The 17,992-nt window shown below is 47.9% G+C and overlaps 1 protein-coding gene across 2 annotated transcripts in view; it reads left to right on the top strand.

Annotated features, from left to right (window-relative positions):
- The first annotated feature begins 623 nt into the window (after positions 1-623).
- The window catches only part of GYPC (glycophorin C (Gerbich blood group)), a 50,877-nt gene continuing 33,508 nt past the window's right edge, over positions 624-17,992 (top strand). The window contains exon 1 of one of the 2 annotated variants that reach the window (XM_025039528.1): positions 624-1,089. In XM_025039528.1, coding sequence (XP_024895296.1) covers positions 1,053-1,089 — 37 coding nt within the window. In that variant the 5' untranslated portion in view covers positions 624-1,052. The remainder of the gene's footprint in view (positions 1,090-17,992) is intronic. The other variant, XM_006920992.3, reaches the window with a different exon arrangement.

The raw sequence follows: 17,992 nt of genomic DNA on the forward strand, positions 1-17,992 counted from the left end.
ATATATAGAAACAGCTGCAACAGTGCCCCAGGGTTGCAGCAGAGCAGCCTTAATGGGGGAAGGGAAAGGAAGGGGGTTGTCCCTGGTAGTGCACTGAGACTGTCAGGTAAACCACAATGGAAAGCCCCACAAGGAGGATCAGCCATCAGATGTGAAAAGTACAGGGTGTCTCCTGGGGCTGTGATTTAATATAAGGGTAACATGGTCTAAACTCCCTACCTTTCTCTTGGGGTGGGGAGGAGGGCATATAATGCTACATTTTACACAACATTCTTTGTGGGGGAGATGCAGGTAGACTCCATTTAACTAACCAGAGTGTGTAAAATACAAGTTGAATGTTTAGTTGCCTAAGGAAAGTGAATTCTCCACAAACTCCACTATGTCTGGAAGTCTCAGAAAAAAAGTGATCCAAATAAATCACATGACCTTTGTCCAGCAATCCTTTTTTCTAAGAATCTTTCCCAAACATTAATCCATAAATTGGGACAGTGCCCCCCACCCCCAACCCCACCCCAGGGGCCAGCAAGGCAGGAGCGCCTTACAGGCCACAAATGCCTTTGGTTCTGAGAGGCCACACCACTTGAGTGGCAGAGCAGCCAGCCAAGATTCAAACGCAGGTCTGTCCCTACTTGGTCACAGTCCCGGACACTGCCTTGGCAGGCCGTCATGTCATATCTGGCAGTTTTTCAGTCCACACACAGGGGAATTCTCAGCCACAACCTCTGTATCTGGTAGCCGCAGATGGACACAAAAACAGTTAGAAAAATGTGATTCTTGCGCAGGGAAGTTGGAGCATAAAAGAGTTTAGAAGTGGGCGGATGTGTTTAAAAAGGGGGGGGAGGGGTGGAAACCTCACCAGCCAAGTCTGTAGAAGAAAAAATAAATGAAGTCTGCCTATCTGGTGCTAGAGCCCCTCCCTTCGGCCCGCGCAGAGTGTGACCCAGGGGCCTCTTCCTCCAGCTGGTGAGGGTCAGAAGCAGGCCCGTGCGACCCTCGCACCGCTCCACGCGGCCCCTCGGCCCACTGCTTGACCGCGCCCGGCACGGTCGGCGATGAGCGGCCTCAACGCGACGTCGCCAACCCACCACCGTGAGTACTCGTCGCGGGGAGGAGTCCGCGGGGTCGGAAACCAACTCCAGACAGGGCCGAACAGAGGCGCAGGGGCCGAGCCACCGCCAAGCCGAGACACTCGGCTCTGGCCATGCCCTGCCTCTGTGGACCAGAGGTATGCCGGGCTCAGGCCAGGACACCAGCACTGTCCCACGTCTTGGTGCGCCTCGGTCGCGCGGAAACCCAGTCCCGCGTTGGAAGGACCCCGCGCTGCTCCCCCACCGATCCTGGAGTTCAGGTCTGCGCTTCCAGACCCTGGCGCGCGGGCTTTGCGCCCGCTGACCCTGACGCTCGAGCTGTGTGCCCCGCACCCTGGCGCGCCGGGTCTGCTCCCTGCGCCCGGACCCGGGCGCGCTGGATGAGCGCCCTGGGCCTGGAGAGACCCCAGAGCACTTCCACCCCCGCGTCTGCTCGTTGTTTCTTTGCGTATTGGTCGGGAAGTATCTGTGGCAAGAACTTTCCCCTAAGAGAATAAATAAAAGACCTACTAGGAGAGGCAGAGCGTTAAGCAGCCCAGAAAGAACTCGGAAGCTGTTTCCAGGCCGCCCAGGCAGGGAACATGAGGTGCTTTCGGAGAAAACTTTAGATCAACTCCATCATCCCTGTACTTGTTTTCAGGCCCTGTCTGGTGTTCAAAGGGACGCACAGATGCTGGAGGGGGAGCTCGCATTGACCATTGAGGGCTTGTAATTTCTCAGAGCCTGTTTTTTTCTTTTTGAAACCCGCTCGTTTTGTTATTTTCTTGCTGACAGGAAATCATACAACCCTGAGTTTCGTTGGGAGGATGTTCAGAAACATTGCTGCCCCACCCCCGCCCCTTCTCCCTTGTTGGGCTTTGCAATCAAAAACTAAAATTTATTTTTAAAAGAATGAATGCTTATTCCTCTTACACCCCACACTGGCTAGGTCGTTAGAAACTGTGAGAGAAGAGACATTCTGAGTCTGTAATCTAATCATGTTAAGCAATTAATATGGTAATGATATGGGTATGGAGACACCCACTCGTTTTATAAGTCTTTAAAATCCAGGTGGTTGTGAGGCCTTAGGGGCGAAATAGAGTGAGTGGGGCCAGGTCTGGATCAGTATACTGCGTGCCTGTGTGCACATGGCTCAGCTAGATCTGGGTGTGCAGACTGGAGTCAGAGTGAGAGCCACGCTGCCCGCACTGGGATCATGTATACCTCTTCTTAGCAAATGCCTCTTCTTAGCTAAGGCAAGCCAACCTCTATTAGCAGCAGTTTCATCATCAGCAAAAGGTAATAGTATGATATTCCTCTGTGGGTTGTGAGAATTAAGTGTGTGTAAATGGCTCAGCACAGAGATCAACACAACTAAGTACTAGATAAATGTCAGGCATCTTTGTTCATTTTACATGAGACTGTGGCTCTGTAGCTTGTATGGTTGGTGTGTTTACATGTGTGCATCTGTATATGTGAATCAAGACACTAGTGAGCTCATATGTGTGTGTGTTGGGGGGGGAGGTATGTGTTTGTGTAGAGGGCCAAAGTTGAAAGGACAGATCCACTGTAATCATTCCAGTTCAAGTACTTAGGAAGTGCAGGCATGTAGCCATTCTCAGTCTGGAGAGGCCAGGCTTGTCAGCCTCAGAGCCTTGTCCCTGCCCCTCCCTCTCCAGCCCCTACCCCTCCAAAGTTCTCTGGGTTCAAGTTTCAAATCTTGACCAATGACTGCAAACACAGCCCTTCTGGAACTGACAAGGATGCAGCCCTTACTTGCATACCATTCCAGATTACCCTCAGGACTTGATTTATGGCAGGCTCTCTGCTGTGGGAGAACCATGGGGCCCTATTTCTTGCTGCTAACTCAAGCAGGATGTCTCAGTTTACATCACTATTCCTCAGAACTATGAGTTAGAATGGAGGGGAACCGCTGTTACACTCCGGCCAGGCCTGCCCTACCCAGCTGGGCTCAGCCAGTTCCCATAAGCCCTAATGCCAGTTATTTCGAATGAGTCATGTGCAGAAATCCATTGCTTTGCCCTTGGATGGAAGAGGTCAACACTCAGTGAGGAGATGGCCAGGTTTAGCAGCTTTATATAGAATTCACCACCTCTGACAGAGCAGAAAGAATTGCATCCAGCGCCAAAAGAAATTACATCTCAGCCATTTCAAAACCTCTCCAGATATCGGTCGAGGAGGGAGTTATAGTCAGTACCTGGGCCTTTTTAAGGTGCTATGGCTGGGCATTTATTTCTGGGGACTTGTAGAACACCCTGTGAAAGAGTCTTGTGGGGTAAGAGGCATCCTGTATTTGCAGTGAGAGCACATCAGCCCATCTGCAATAAGTAGGAAGAAGCCCGTCACCAGCGGGAGAAGGTTGGCAAGTAAAGTCTGTTTTGCCTCTTTGGATGGCAAATGCCTTTCTCAAGCCTCAACCAAAACATCTTCTAGAGACTGAGCAAACTCAATGGGCCCAACAAACACAAGCTCAAAACAAAAACAAATAAATTTGAACACTGAATGAAGAATTAATAATGGGAAAGAGGAAGACACCTTCCACCTACCTCAAGAGCAAGTACTTTATTGATTTATGAGAATCCTTCTACAAGTATTGTTCGTATACACAATACTTTTTATTTTACAAAATGAAAATTTACGTCTTCTACTCCATCTTACTTTTTTTCTTAAGAATATATCTTAAAGATTATACCTTATCACCATATGTAGAGTAACTTCTTCTCAGGGCATAGTTTGGATTTATGAATATACAAATGAATTGGTTATTCCTCCTTGAATGACATTTAGGTTGTATACAGTCTTTATTCGATTTTTTTTTCTAACCAGTGACACAGTGCTACCATGAAAACCTTTGTAAGTAGAGTTTTACCTGCATGTGTTTACATTCTTTCTAGATAAATTCCCTCCAGAATTTAATTTCTGGGACAAAGAGTGTGTACATTTAAAACGTTAATAGATACTAAAAACTTGCCTTCCAAAAGGTCGCATGATCTCTAACACTCACCAGCAGGAAGTGAAAGTTGCCATTTGCCAACACCCTCACTCACACTGTGCAGTTTTTATCTTTGCCAATCTGATGAGTAAAACACACTGTCACTTTTGAATGTGCCTCTATAATTACAAGTGAGGCTGCGCAAGTTTTCATACCCCCAGAAGATAGTGTATTTCTTTTTCCGGGAAGTACCTCTTTATGGCTTATGCCTATTTCCTGTCAGGTTCCTGCCCCCTGTGAGGAAACATGCCCCAGAAGTTAATGAAGCATCCCTCCCTTTCGCGGCAAGCTAGAGGCAGAGCAGGAACTGGAGTCCCACGCATGCTGTGGGGTCAGCCCTGGGGTTGATGCCACCTCCAATGTTTACTGGCTTTGTAGAGGTAATACCTAAGAGCCTCAGGTTTCTCATCTGTACATGGGAGTAATAACAGCTACTTCACGGGAATCACATGATGAACAAAAGAATAAAGGTTTGGCGCCATGCCCAGCAGTAGCGGTATCTATGGCTGCTGTTAACTGACTTTAGCAGCACAAACCTGGACTTCAGGTGCTGGTAATCTCCCAAGTCTCCCTTGCAGACAACTGCAGTTTGGCTTTAGATAATGTGATAACAATAGCAGCACCTATATGGCCAGCCCCGTGGTGGGCCTTGCACAGGCCACCCTTCACAGCCTGGGCTCACAGGCTATTTCTTACCCGTTATGCAGATGAAACACCAGAGGCTCAGGGGGATGACCTGCCCCAGAGCTACCATGTGCTGAGGCCACAACCAGGCTATGGACACAGGCTGCAAACCCCAGAGCTACAAAGGCCAACCTGAGGGAGACGTTAGGGTGCATGTGGGCCTGCTTCTCCTGTGTTCTGTTGCCCTCCCACTGTGGGAGCTGACTGGGAAATCATTGTTGTGGTTTTGCACATAGAAGGACTGTGTGTGGCATAGACACTCAGAACCTGCCCCCAAAACCATGGCTTTTAAGCCAGGCCTGTGGTCCAACTTCGGTCCACCACTGCCTGCCATCACTCCCTTTTCTGTGGTCAGAACTAACCCACACTGGGCCAGCTGCTTCTGTTCACCCTGCCTTCCACAGCCATCTCAGGCTGCCCTAGGGCCTCATCTTATGGCCCCTCCTCATGTCCAGACCACTCTGCCTCTCCAGCTTCACCCTCTGGACTCTCTGGATAACACCCTTCCTTCCAAAGACACATACACGCACGCACACACACACACACACATGCACACATTCACTGTCTGACTTGCTCACACCTGCTTGTCAGTGTAGGCCTAGTTTGTACAGTCCCACCTTCCAGGGCCCTCCTGACACTAGAAAAACACCCACCATAGCCCTGGGGACACTTCTCAGCCCCAACAGATTACTGGCTTTGCTTCCCTTATGGAATTCTGACCCCCCCCCAAGGGTCTCCATGACCCCACCTGCCCCCCTCCTGGGGCCTGGCACAGAGAGGGGCCCAGGAAGTGACTCAGAAATGAATGGATGACTGCACAGATGACTTAAAGGCCAATGCTCCCAGGCCTATGTCCATTCCAAAGGCCAAAAGAGCCTTTTAAAAAATCATATGCTCAATAGCTCCTCGTTCAGAACTTGGCGTATACATGGACAGCAGTAAATAATAAATTAAAATGGACAGAAAGTCAAACCAAAACAGATTCTGGAACACAACTGATGGGCTCCAGCAGTCAGCACCTAGTCTTCCTTCCCACTCAGCATTGAGTCCCATTTTATATTCTATCTCCCTCCGCTTCCTCTCCCTGCCTCCCCACCATGCCCATCTTTGCCTAAGGTTTTCTTCAGATCCTTATGTAATCTGAACTTCTGAGGGAATGCTGGCTTCTACCCTTAGTTACTATAAATTTTAACTTTCGTACGTCCTTCCAGAAGAAATGTCAGTTTGCAAAATCTTAGCTGATGGCAGATGCTGACAAGAGCCAGTTTCCTCTCATGCCCAGGACACTGGGTCCATCACAGGCCAGGCGGGGTCAGCAGGGCCTCTACACAGCTCCCCTCACCCGCACTTGCAGCCACAGAGAGCCTGTGTGGTTATCACCACCTCACAGATGAGCCACTGGGCCCCTACAGATGGGTCTGCCCTGCCTAGGAGACAGCAGCTGAGCAGGACTTGCTGCCACCTGCCTAGCTCTGAAGTCCTGCCCTTCCTCTGGACAGACATCTTCAGCAGTTCTCATTAATGACTCTTAAGATTGACACATTGCAGGAGGCTCAGTGTAGACAACTCTGAGAGTTACAACTCCAGGGGACCCAGTCATGGGGGCTCCACAATATTGTGAGATTTACCTTCTGGAACCCAACCAGGTCCCCACGGTAAATATCACAGAAAGATCTCCTCTCCCCATCCTGCAGTTACCAGCAGTGGATGGGGAAAGGAACCATTCGGAATTACACCAGAACAGCTGTTCTTAACAAATCCTGCCCTCAGGAAAACTAGTCGCCAGAGCCTAACCTGCTAAGGTATGGTGTTATCAGAGCCTAACAGACTTGGGGGAAGAGAAACACCCAACTCCAGCCCCCTCTAGCCATCTGTCCCACATAAGGGGAGAGACAAAAACTGAAAAACACTTGTGACAGAGAGAGACCTGATCACAGGACTGTAGAGTATGTCCCCTCCCCCACCTCTCCACCACATCACAGCAGTTCCTTTTACCCAGTACATCATCTCTGGCTGTCGATAAAATTTTCAAGGCATACCAAAGGCCAAAAAAAACATAACTCGGAGAGACAGAATAAGGCTCAGAAGCAGACATGGCAGGAATGTTGGAATTATTGGACAGAATTTAAAACAACTATGATGAATAACTCCTTATGACACTTTGTTATATTCTCTCTTGTTTCTTTAGCAAAATCCTTCTGTAAGTTAAAGCCACACCTCCCTTCTCTTATTGCCAAAACATTGTGGCCAACATACTATGTAGGGCTGAAGGGAGCTGGAATTTCTGGGCACTTGTGTGGGGCGAGCCCTGGGCAAGGCTGCCCTGTTATCCCACTGCACCTGTCACACCCTGATGTAGGCATTTTATCTCAATTTTGAATGTGGTCTACTGACTGGCGCATCGCTTGCAGAGAGCACAGCCGTTTTGCCCCACTTCTGCATGCAATGCACGTTTTTATGAGGGGTTCAACTGTGCAGCTGCCTGCTGACCCATTTTTTTCCCCCTTGGACTCTGGAAAGGAGAATCTTCACATTTTAACAGTAGCTGTAGTCATATGCATTCTCAGCAGAGTCTTAAAAAGAAGGAAAGTATGGTTTGCCAGATTAAAACCAGATAAAGCATTCATGCCTGCCTTTTGTGGTAAGCCCCAGTCTGTGGCTTCTGTGTTCGCTGGACAGCAAAGTCCACTGGTTGTGGAATGACACTTTCTCTTGTGCTCAGCAAACACTCTCTCTGGAACTTTATACACAGCCTTTAATAAGTAGAGGCTTCAAGTTCAGGTCCCTCTTCTGTACTTTTTAACCCAAATATGCTTTGCATTGATTTGCTAGTGATAAGGAGGTTAGAACACCAGTTTAGAACACCAGCTTTGGAGTTCAAGGATTTGAGTTTAAACGTAGACCAGCTCTGACCTGGCTATGGCCTTGAACACATGTTGCCCGGCATCTGTGTGTCTCAGTTCACATCCAGGGCAAGGCTGGCTCCATGGGCATGCAACCTGTGCAGTCATGCAGGGCCCTGCCCTGAGAGGGCTCAGATTCACTATGTTCAATGCTCCGTTGCTGCCATCTTGAAATTAAGTTTTGAATACGAGACCTTACATTTTCATTTTGCACTGGCCCACACAAATTCTATAGCTGATCTTGATCAGATAAGTGGAGATGATGATTATTTCTACCTCAGGATTTATTCTCAAAATTAAATGTATTATAGGTAAAGTTCCTAGCATAGCGTCTGGTATATATTCATCACTGCTACTCACTTAGTCTTGAATGTGTCTTAAATGAATGCTGGCTCCCTCCCACTGTCTAGCTCCTCCTTGTTCCCAGGTCTTATCTGTTTGCCCATTCACCACTGAAAATAATACCCACAGACAGGGTGACAGAGTCTATGCAGGTCCTAGAACCCAAGCAATGCCCTCTGACCCAGGGGGCAACTGCCCCTCAGTAGCTGTGGGAAGCTGCTCCCTCCTTAGCTGTGAGAGCTGCCTCCAACATGTCTGCCTCTTTGTGTTTCTATCAGATTGTGGAGAGCAGCCCAGAAAACACATGAGGGCCTAGCAGCTCAGTTTTATTATGTGATACCCTGGGAGGGCCTTCCTTGCTCCCCAGCCTCACCTGAATACCAGCCCCTTAGCGAAAGGGATCTCACTGTCTCGTTCTCCATGGGGAAGAGAAGGCTCTTTAAAAACACTAAGTGAATGAATGAATGAATGAATGAATGAATTTGAAGTTCTAACCAGTGTAGACAAATCCTGATCTACACAGAGCACTGTGGGTCCCAAATTTACCTGCATCCCTTCCCAGTCCAGTAAAAGACTCACCCCTCGGTGGCCTGCAGTGGTCTGAATTCTCCTTGGCTTAGCCCACTGACCTCTCCCTGCCCAGCACTCCTTGTGCACCCTAACCTATGCTCATATGAAGCCCCGTTCCCTTCCCACCTGGCTCCTCACATGCTTTACCTTTCAATGTCTTCTCTCACAGTTACGTCTTGGTGCTGCCATTGACCGAGTTCACAGCAGGGGCACTCTCAGCAGGTCTTTAAAGCTGTCCCCCCCTCCTGGAAGGGGTACCTCTCCCTCATTCCCAGCCTGCACTCCATGCCTAAGCTCCTTCGGGAAATCTGGGCCATGCTTTTTGTGATTGTGTCCTAAGACTGACTTGTCACTGAATTGCCCTCCTTAAGTTCTCATCTAAGTGAATTAATTTCAGCTATGCCTGGAAATATAGATTGGTCCTTTTGTTGTTGTTGCTGTTGTTAATTTCACACTCCTTTTTTTCCTTTTCTACAAATTCTATAAATTATCCTGACCCATTCTCCTCGTATGGTGACTCTCACTGACTTAAAGCTTCACCTGGAATAAGTTATTTCATTTCACCCCTGGCAGCCCTGTGGGAGACATTTTTATCTCCATTTTGCATGTGATTCCAAAGCTTGAGAGATAATGTGACTTGCTGAGAGCCACGGTCAACCCCTCATGCCCATACTCACATACAGCAAGTTTTTCTAGGAAGGGCTCAGCCAGGCTCAACTTGCACATTAGACACAGTGCTTAGGGTCCACAGTGCTTTTAGAGAACCACAAAAATGTTTGTTTCTTTTAAACTCTAAAGGAAAAAATGAACTTTTAAGACTAAACATTACATTTGTCTATACCAACGCCACTATAAAAAACAATTTTTAATATTTTTGGGGAGAAGAGGCTTGTGGAGTCAAAGCACCTAGGCCCATGAAGGTCATACTGTGGCCCTATCTCAGTCCATTCAAGGCCAGGGGCTGGCTGGGTCCCTGCTGGTCCCCACACTGCCAGTCTCCTACCGGACTCTGCCCTGCTCCCGGTGTTTTGATGCTTCTCTGTGTAGCTGCCCTACCTCAAATCCTCATACTCCTCCCCTGGCAGTCCTGCCCAATACGGCAGGACCCCTGGGCAGGGCAGCTGCAGTGGCTTCTTCTGTGCCTTCTTTTACCTCTGTCCTCTAGAGATTCAGAGTCAAAAGTAAATGTTTGAGGAAACCCAGGACTTACTCTGTCTATCTCTGTCTCTGTCCCTATCTCTGTCTCTGTCTCTGTCTCTCCTATCTCTGCTTCTATCTCTGCCTCTGATTCTATCTCTGTATCATCTCTATCTCTATCTCTATCTCTATCTCTATCTATCTCTATCTCTATCTCTATCTCTATCTCTATTTCTGTCTCTATCTCTATCTCCCCCTTAACTTTCTTGGCTTTTTAAGCTAGGAAATTGGGCTATTCTTCACTTAAAAGTTTAAAAGTAAGTTTTCTCCACTCTGTTTCATTACATAGAAGCAATTCATGTTCCTTGTAGAATTGTACATGCAGGACCAAGAGGAAGGATGTAAGAAGATTCTCTCTCGAGCAGGGTGACTTTCAGATACTCATGGGACAACCAGGTGACAACTGGAAGGACATTCAGGGGAAGATCTGGGCAGAGATAAAGATAGGGGACCTCAGTATAATGAGGCCACCCGGGGAGGCACCCACAAGGAGCTGTGGAGAGCCTGCTGGAGTTGCACTGATCACTCTAGATTGGGGCACAGAGGCCACGATGTGGATCTTAGCACAGGCGCAAAGGGGCGGGGTGGTGAATAGCACTTGGCGAGCACTCACTTTGTGCTACTCCACACACAGCAGGGGTATACATGGTACCTCGTTTAATCTTGAAGATATCACATGGATGTGATATTATTAATGCCAGTTTAGAAATATGGAGACTAAAGTTCAAAAGGGTTGTTTCCCCAGGGCCTCACTGTGTATCACTGGCACTGTCCAGCCTTGAGCCAGGTGTGTCTCTCCATCTCTGGGACCTGGCAGCCACCATGCTGGGAGAGGCTTGCCCATGCCTCCTTGCCTGTGTGCCTAGCTCCATGTAGCCCTGAGGTCACTCACCCTGCCTCAGGAGAAAAGGCCTTTATTTATCCACCCTTACTCCAGGCCACTTGTGCTGGCTCAGCCCTCTTCTGCCAGCCCCCACCTGGTAGCCCAGCAGCTGCTAATGAAACACTCATAGTGGCACACAAGGACCTGGTTGTGACTGTGAAAGTCCTGCCAGCTGAGGCCAACCCACGCATAGGTCTCACTCTCCCCCGGGAAGCGGTGGGCAGCTGCCTTTCAAGGTCACTACAAGGGCACTAGGAGAGAATAATGCCCCCACCAATTCCTGGAATGCCTCCATCACAGAGCCACTCCTCGGCTGGAAGCTTTGTCTTTTGTTGAAATATCACAAGCTGTGGGACCATGACTGCAATGTATGTTATACCTTGTTAGGCACTTTCAAATCTGTATCCTTTCTTCTTCAAGTGGTACTACTCCCCCTCTTTGACAGGGAAATAAAGTGAAGCTCAGAGAAGTTAAGTGACTTGGGAAATTTCACACAGCCAGGTGTAGGAGATGGAACAAGACTAGTACACGTGTCAACCTCTTAGAGCTTACTGTTTGCACCACAGAAACTCATTCACCATGTTCTTAAGTGGGGGTCAGGATGTGTGTGATGTTGAGGATGCTGGGACTGCATCATTACCAAAAGGAAGAAACTGTTGACGCTGACCCTACATTACCCTGTACCTTGCTCTTCCTTCCCTGCACCCCCCACCACACACACACATGTTCCTCACTACTTCCATGCATTTCTCAGCAACAGACTGGTGTCTCCCCCCAGGTTCAAGGCAGAGGGGCACTCTTGGGGGGCTGGTTCAATCTGGGGCAGAGCAGACAGGTCCATGGGTTCTTCTGACTTCCCAGAGATAACTGAAAACATATGGAAAAACTGTTGCCCACAGCATCTTTGGCCTTGGGCGTGCTTTTAAAACCATTTTTTACAGCATCATTTCTCAAACACCTTTCCCATCTCTGTGCCTCAGTCTGGAATGCCTGTAGTACACCCAGCTATCGCACCGTGTTCTGCTTCTCAAAGCCCCTCTGTCTGTGATCTCCCCTGAGGTCAGTGTGGCGTTCAGGCCAGACCTTTTAAATCCCACGTGGCAAACAGAGGCACACAGTTTTGGAGAATTCAGCAAGGTGGTTTTGGTTATTTTGGGGTTGAGTTCAGCACTGCTTCTCCCATGCTTTCCCTTCTTGAACCAAGTCCAAGTTTATTAACAAAGACAAGAATCTTTTAATAAGTCTATTAATAAAGGGAATCTTCCCTCAGGGAGGTTATCTGTGCAGCACAATCATGTACCAGTAATCAAATTTGGGCCAGTTTCCAGATTCGACTCTATATGCACCCTTCTTCACTCCCAGTCTATTACATGACCTGAGGTCCTTTTATAAGTGTCATGTCTTTAGCGACCCTTTGAGTAGCAGGTGACACAAGCCACAAGCCTTCAGCTTTTTGTTCAGAGTGCCACATTTGGATTACCATGAACAAGTTATGCACTTTGATTTTAATCCAGAGAGCCTCTCCTTTGTGCAAGGGCTGCACAGTAGACACAGGGGACAGAGACCTTGTCTTCAGTGGGTCTTCAGCCTCATTGGGGAGCAGGGCAACACTCAAGATGGCAAAAGTAGTTAAAACACCATTCAGAGCCATTGGGCCCTCCAGGCTTAAATACAGGAAATAGTTCTGGTCCCCTCTAGAATGAAGGCCATGTATCCCTGAACCTCCATAAGAAATAGCTTCCCACCTAGGGTTCCCACTCTGGAAGACATACACAAAAAATGTCACTGCTATAATTTTTATCAGAAATGACATTTTTACAAAATGAATTTTTAGATGAAGTCAATATATAAAAGATAGAGCCCATCAGCTGCAGTTGTGCTGGTGACCACCCTCTAAGGTCCCTATTTGATGGTTCACTCTCAAGATATCTCTGGATTCTGAAGACTTCATGTAACCAAGTTTGTAAACTTCTGTCTGGCACTTTCTGGAATGGTTAACTGATGTCCAACCATTATTTGTTTTGTTGTCACTAATGGCACTCTAGGGCTTGGATCTCAGAAGATCTTTCCATACTAGACATTTACATCACATGAAGCCATCAAATGCTCTCACTGCAGTTAAATGTTTGCCTATAGCCAGACTGCAATGTACACCCAGCTGTCAATCACTTTATCAGTTAATTCCATGAGAAAAGTTTTTATCAAACTTCGGAACATTCAGATTCCATGAAAAAAATCTGAAATATTGGAAAGGAAACTAAATGGAAAATTCTGAAACCAGTTTATCCACAAATGTTTACTAACCATCATATACATCCTCATTCCTGGTTCATCAATAGAAACGTCTGTATCCTGTCCTCTGCTCTAGGAATCGAAGAGGAGGCAAGCAACATATACAAGATTCTCACCCTCAGAGCATTGGCGGGCTCTTGAGACAGCAGAATACACACCATGACAGGAAAAAAAGTACTCAGTCCTCCTAGTGAGAAATTTCTTGTCAAAAGATTTCACGTGTCAGATTGAATTGCCTGTGTCTTGTGATTATTCACTGATATAGCTAAATTGATATCCAAATGTTTAAAGAATAACTTCAGGTATAACCCCCAAGTATAAGTTAGCTAATATTGATAGCTAATATTAAATTTATTGTGAATTTCTGCTTAACTATAGTTTTATCTTGTTGAACTAAGATTTTGTGATGAAGTTGTCAGTGATCAATGCCAATTTTCGAGAATCCTGGAATGACTTAAGTAGGGACAAGTTGCAAGGAAGAGTGTAAAAACAGAGTAACATACCTGTATGGGGACTCACTATGTACAGGGATGGTTTGGCCTGTCACACATGCCAAGGAAATGTTAGCTAGCCAGTAGCAGTCATTCATCGCTAGCCGTCCTCTGTCACTGTGAGGTGAGTCTTCAGGTTGCACCTCCACCTTTAGCACACAGGATTCAGTTGTGAGTGGCGGGGCTGTGATTTGAACCCAAGTGGTCCAACCCTTTGGCCATCTTTTAACCCCTCACACCCTTGCTTTTCATATACACAGGAAATGGGGAGTTTCAAAGGAAAACAAAGTTTTCTTTCACAGGAGCAGTGAAAGAAAATTGATTCAAATAGGCTTTTTAACTGTATTATCACAGGCTTTGGTAATTAGCCCTAGGTCATTTCCTATTTAAGAATCATGGAGCTTCTGAAAAGACCTCTGGAACATGCTATTTTAAAACAACTCATTTGAGTGAAATAATGTTTGTCACTCCCCTAGAAAACAAACAATGCTGGAGAAAATCAAAACATATCTTTGAGGACATTGTAGTCAAAGGTAGATGAAATCTGTGGTTTCCTTCAAAGTTCAGATGCCCTATGAGGCTGTGTTTCCCACTCAGGAGTACTTTTGAGCCATTCATTTCCTGAGGCTTTGATCTCTGCCACCCAATTTTTCACTGTCCTTCTCTCCCTCTTTTTCCAGGGTGGTGCCTTTGGTAAAAGCCTCTGAGGTTGCACTGCCCAGAGGCACAATTATCTGAGTTCCTGGCCATGTCTTGCCCTCCTTGCCCCTTGGCTGTGAGAACAGAGGCTTACTGTCTGGGTGGATAAAAGGCTGACCTCTCACTGCCCTGCCTCCTGCCCCTGGGTCCTAGTGGTTCTTTGAGTTCCTGTGATTGGGGCCCTCCCCAAGAGAAATGAGCAGAGGGTGGCATTCTCCTCAGCCTCAACTCAGGATGTATTTTCTGAGCCAACAACCATCACTCAGTGACCCTTGTACTGCTGCAGGATACTGCTCAGATCTCCTTTAGCCTCCCTGAACCAAGCCTTCAGCATAACCAGGCTGTGGCCACTTGGATAGGCCATTTGTCCTGTTCATGGACCTGACATCCCAGAGCTCAAGATTTCCTGGAAAATCCCTCCAGGGTGACAGGGCCTCACCCATCAGTGTGATCAGCCAGAGAAGTAAAAGAGGTCCAGGTCACAGCACTCACTGACAGAGATGGCCTCAACCCTCCATAAGGTTTAAATCAGAGGCAGGACTCACCCAGGCCACCTCACCAGTGCTGTGTTGACTCCAGTGCTAACGAGTGAGGGTGACCTCTGGATAGTGATTTCAGCCATGTTGGCCTCCACGACCCTGGTGCCTATGTCCTCACAACCTCACAAGGTGTTCAGGATGCAGTGAGCTTGGGTATAGCCAGGTTCTATAATCTTTAGAAGAGGTCACAGCCATGAACAGTGTGTCTGTGTTCTAACAGCTGAGCATCACATGGGTTGAAAGTATAGGTTTCAGGTATGACAGCTATGTTCAAGGTGCAGGTAGGTCACTCAGTGGCTCTGACCCTATGGGCACCTTAAATGAGAAGGTGTAGGTGAAGTCCCAGGCCAAGCATGGGGCAGGCACTCAGCAAATATTAGCCTGAAAGGAAAGAGAGAGACTAAGTGACACAGAGACTTAAACCAAGACCTGCAAACTAAGACCTACAGGTCCAATTTAACCTGTGGCTTGCTTTTATAAATAAAGTTTTGTTGCGATACAGCTGCACCCATTTGTTTGCATGTGTCCATGCTGCTTTCGTGCAACAGTGGCAGAGTTGTAACAAAGACCACATGGCCCACAAAGCCTGAACTATTTACTATGTGGCCCTTTATCAAAAAAGTTTGCCGACTTCTGACTTAAACCAACAGGTAAATCTCTCATCGCTTAACATCTAGGCTTAGAGTCCACCAAGCCTCCATTGCACCTCTCTCTGGGGATGCTACAGCTTCATGGATGGACAAGAAGCTATGGAAGAAAGACCTTTAGCCAAGATCAGGAACCATGCAGCAGCCAGTGAGACCCACTTGGACCAGGCCTGGCTAACTGGAGCACACAGGAAGTGCCTTGATTCTTGTGACCTGATCTGCCCAGGCTACAAAGAGAGGGTCCCCTTTGTAGTCTCTTCCTTCTCTTGTCCTCTTATCTGACAGTCCCTCTGTAAATACACACTTCCCAGGTCCTACTGCTTCCCAGCAGACAGTCCTCACCTCGAAATGACAGGGGTAGAAAGAACAGCTACACCTCAGACAGACTCTCCTTGAACCTACAGCTGGAAGGCCAGGCAGTTCACCCCCACCTTCAAAGAACAGCGCTTCTCACCGAGAGCCCAAGCCAAGGGACATACCACTCCACATACCAGCATCATGCCAGGTATACTGCACATGACCTATTGAGGCCTCTCCCCTCTTCTCAAGTTTGGAAATGAAGATTCTGGGGAAGAAGTGTGTCCCATTTGGCTAGTTATAAAATGGTGGGTCTAGCAAGCTTGTAGTCAGGGAGTCACATTCCATGTACAGGTATTGAACACCTACTGTGTGTCAGGCCCTGGTAGAGACCCTGAGGATGTGACAGTAGACAAACCAACAGCAAAATCTGAAAGGGGAGCTTACATTCCTGTGGGGATGGACAAATGAACATAAGACACATGAGTAAAATGCTCAGTTGTCAGACGGTGCTAAATGCTATGGCAGACATTCAAGCCAGGATGAGAGATAGAGAAGGTCGAGGGGTGAGAAAGGGTGCCATTTAAAGAGCATGGCCAGAGAAATCTCCACTGGGGGAGATGATGTTGGAGAAAGACCTAAAGGAAACCTAAAGACCTAAAGGAAACAGAAATATCTAAGAGAAGGTGTAGGAGACAGAGCACATAGCAAGTTCAAAGGCTCTAAAGCAGGAGGAGACTCAGCTGATCAGGAATAGCCAGGAGGCTAGTAGTGGCTGGGAGAGAAGGGTTGGAAATGTAAACTAGGAGATGAGGTAGCAGAAGACAATGAGACTATCCCTCAGCACCTGTTTTAGATGCTAGAATTCCACCATTCTCCTGAGTCCTGGGGCCTCCAAGCCCCCTGCTAGGATGCTCATGACCCTGAGAGAAGAGTTTTTCAGCATCTCAGCATCTCTAGCAAGGGGCTGAGAGGAGGGCCCTGGGACAGTGTGGCTTGTGGTGGGAAGGAAGAAGATGGTGGAAGACTCCTGAGGAGTGCCTGAAACACAGGAGAGGGGCAGGAAGGACTTGACCAGGGGCTCAGTTTATTCTCAGTGGTCCTGAAAGATGCTTTAGTTGTGTGCATACACACACACACATACACTCAGGCTGGCTTTCAGAAGTCTCTCTGATATTGCTAATTGTACCTCTGGGTGAAGCTTTTCTGCAGGATAGTGCTTGGCTCTACAGGGAATGAGTGTGAGTGCAGTGCCCCTGGCCCCCAGCACCTGCAGTCCACAGGACACTCAAGACTCTTAGGGAGCAGCTAGGAGTGTGATGAGGACACATGAACAAGCCCACAAGGGCTGGAGAAATGTGCATTGGTCTTTCACCCGTATTCTGGACCCATGTAAGGTGGGGGTGCTAGCCCAGCAGAGAGCCCAGAGCAGAGGCCTTCTCCCCCTGAGTGCAGGGGCTGGCCCAGCAGGCATGAAGAAGAGAACTTGGAAAGGGTGGGGACACAGGTGGTCTTGGGCTGCTGCTGCTCCTGGGATCCAAGCTGCCGCCTGCCAAGGGAGGGAAGTCTCTGCACCATGCTCAGCTTCACCCAGTCTTTTCTCACAGAATGAAAGCACAGCCTAGAAATAAATATAGGCATTTCCCAAAATCAGAGAGGTGATGAGACCAGCTCAGGCTCCTACAGATCAGGTTAGAACTCAGGATGCTATCACCTCAGTCTCTCCCCAACCCACCCCTGTCAGGGGTGACAGTTGACAGATTCATCAGACTAAAGGGTGTCAGGAGGGTGTTTTCACTTGTTTCATATTTGCGTACCATTATGCTTAGTCTGAGGAAATCCAAAGCCACTTAAACACAGCACAGCAGCTCATCCTGAGCGTCTCCTCCCTGCAGATAACATGGTCCCAGTGTGGGAATCCAGTTGCTACTTAAATGTATGACTTGTCACCTCTACTTGAAGGCCCAGCCAGAAGTCTAGCCGCCTGGTCATCTGTTTGTACTTGGAGTGCTTCACTCACATTTACACTTCTGATCTCACTGCAGCCCACTAGGAGGAATGTGCTATTTTATACCTGTTGAGAAGAGGTTTGGGGCCCTCCTATAGCTGGGTGTCCTAAGTGTTCCTGGGAAAAGTATAGGTAACGGTCCCAAGGCCACACCAATAGCAAATAGCAGAGCCAGCACTGCAATTCAGATGTCTTTTGATTCCACAGCCTCTGTGTCCCACAGCCTCTGTTTCCCACAGGCTCACCTACAGACAGATAGTGCCCTCCTCTTGATGATGCCGTGTGCTTTATGTGCTACAGTTTTAAGGAGACAAATGGCTTCATGCTTAAGCACTGCCTCCCCCACCCCACCCCACCCCA

This window comes from Pteropus alecto, unplaced genomic scaffold (genome assembly GCF_000325575.1).
Source record: "Pteropus alecto unplaced genomic scaffold, ASM32557v1 scaffold3, whole genome shotgun sequence".
Taxonomy (NCBI): domain Eukaryota; kingdom Metazoa; phylum Chordata; class Mammalia; order Chiroptera; family Pteropodidae; genus Pteropus; species Pteropus alecto.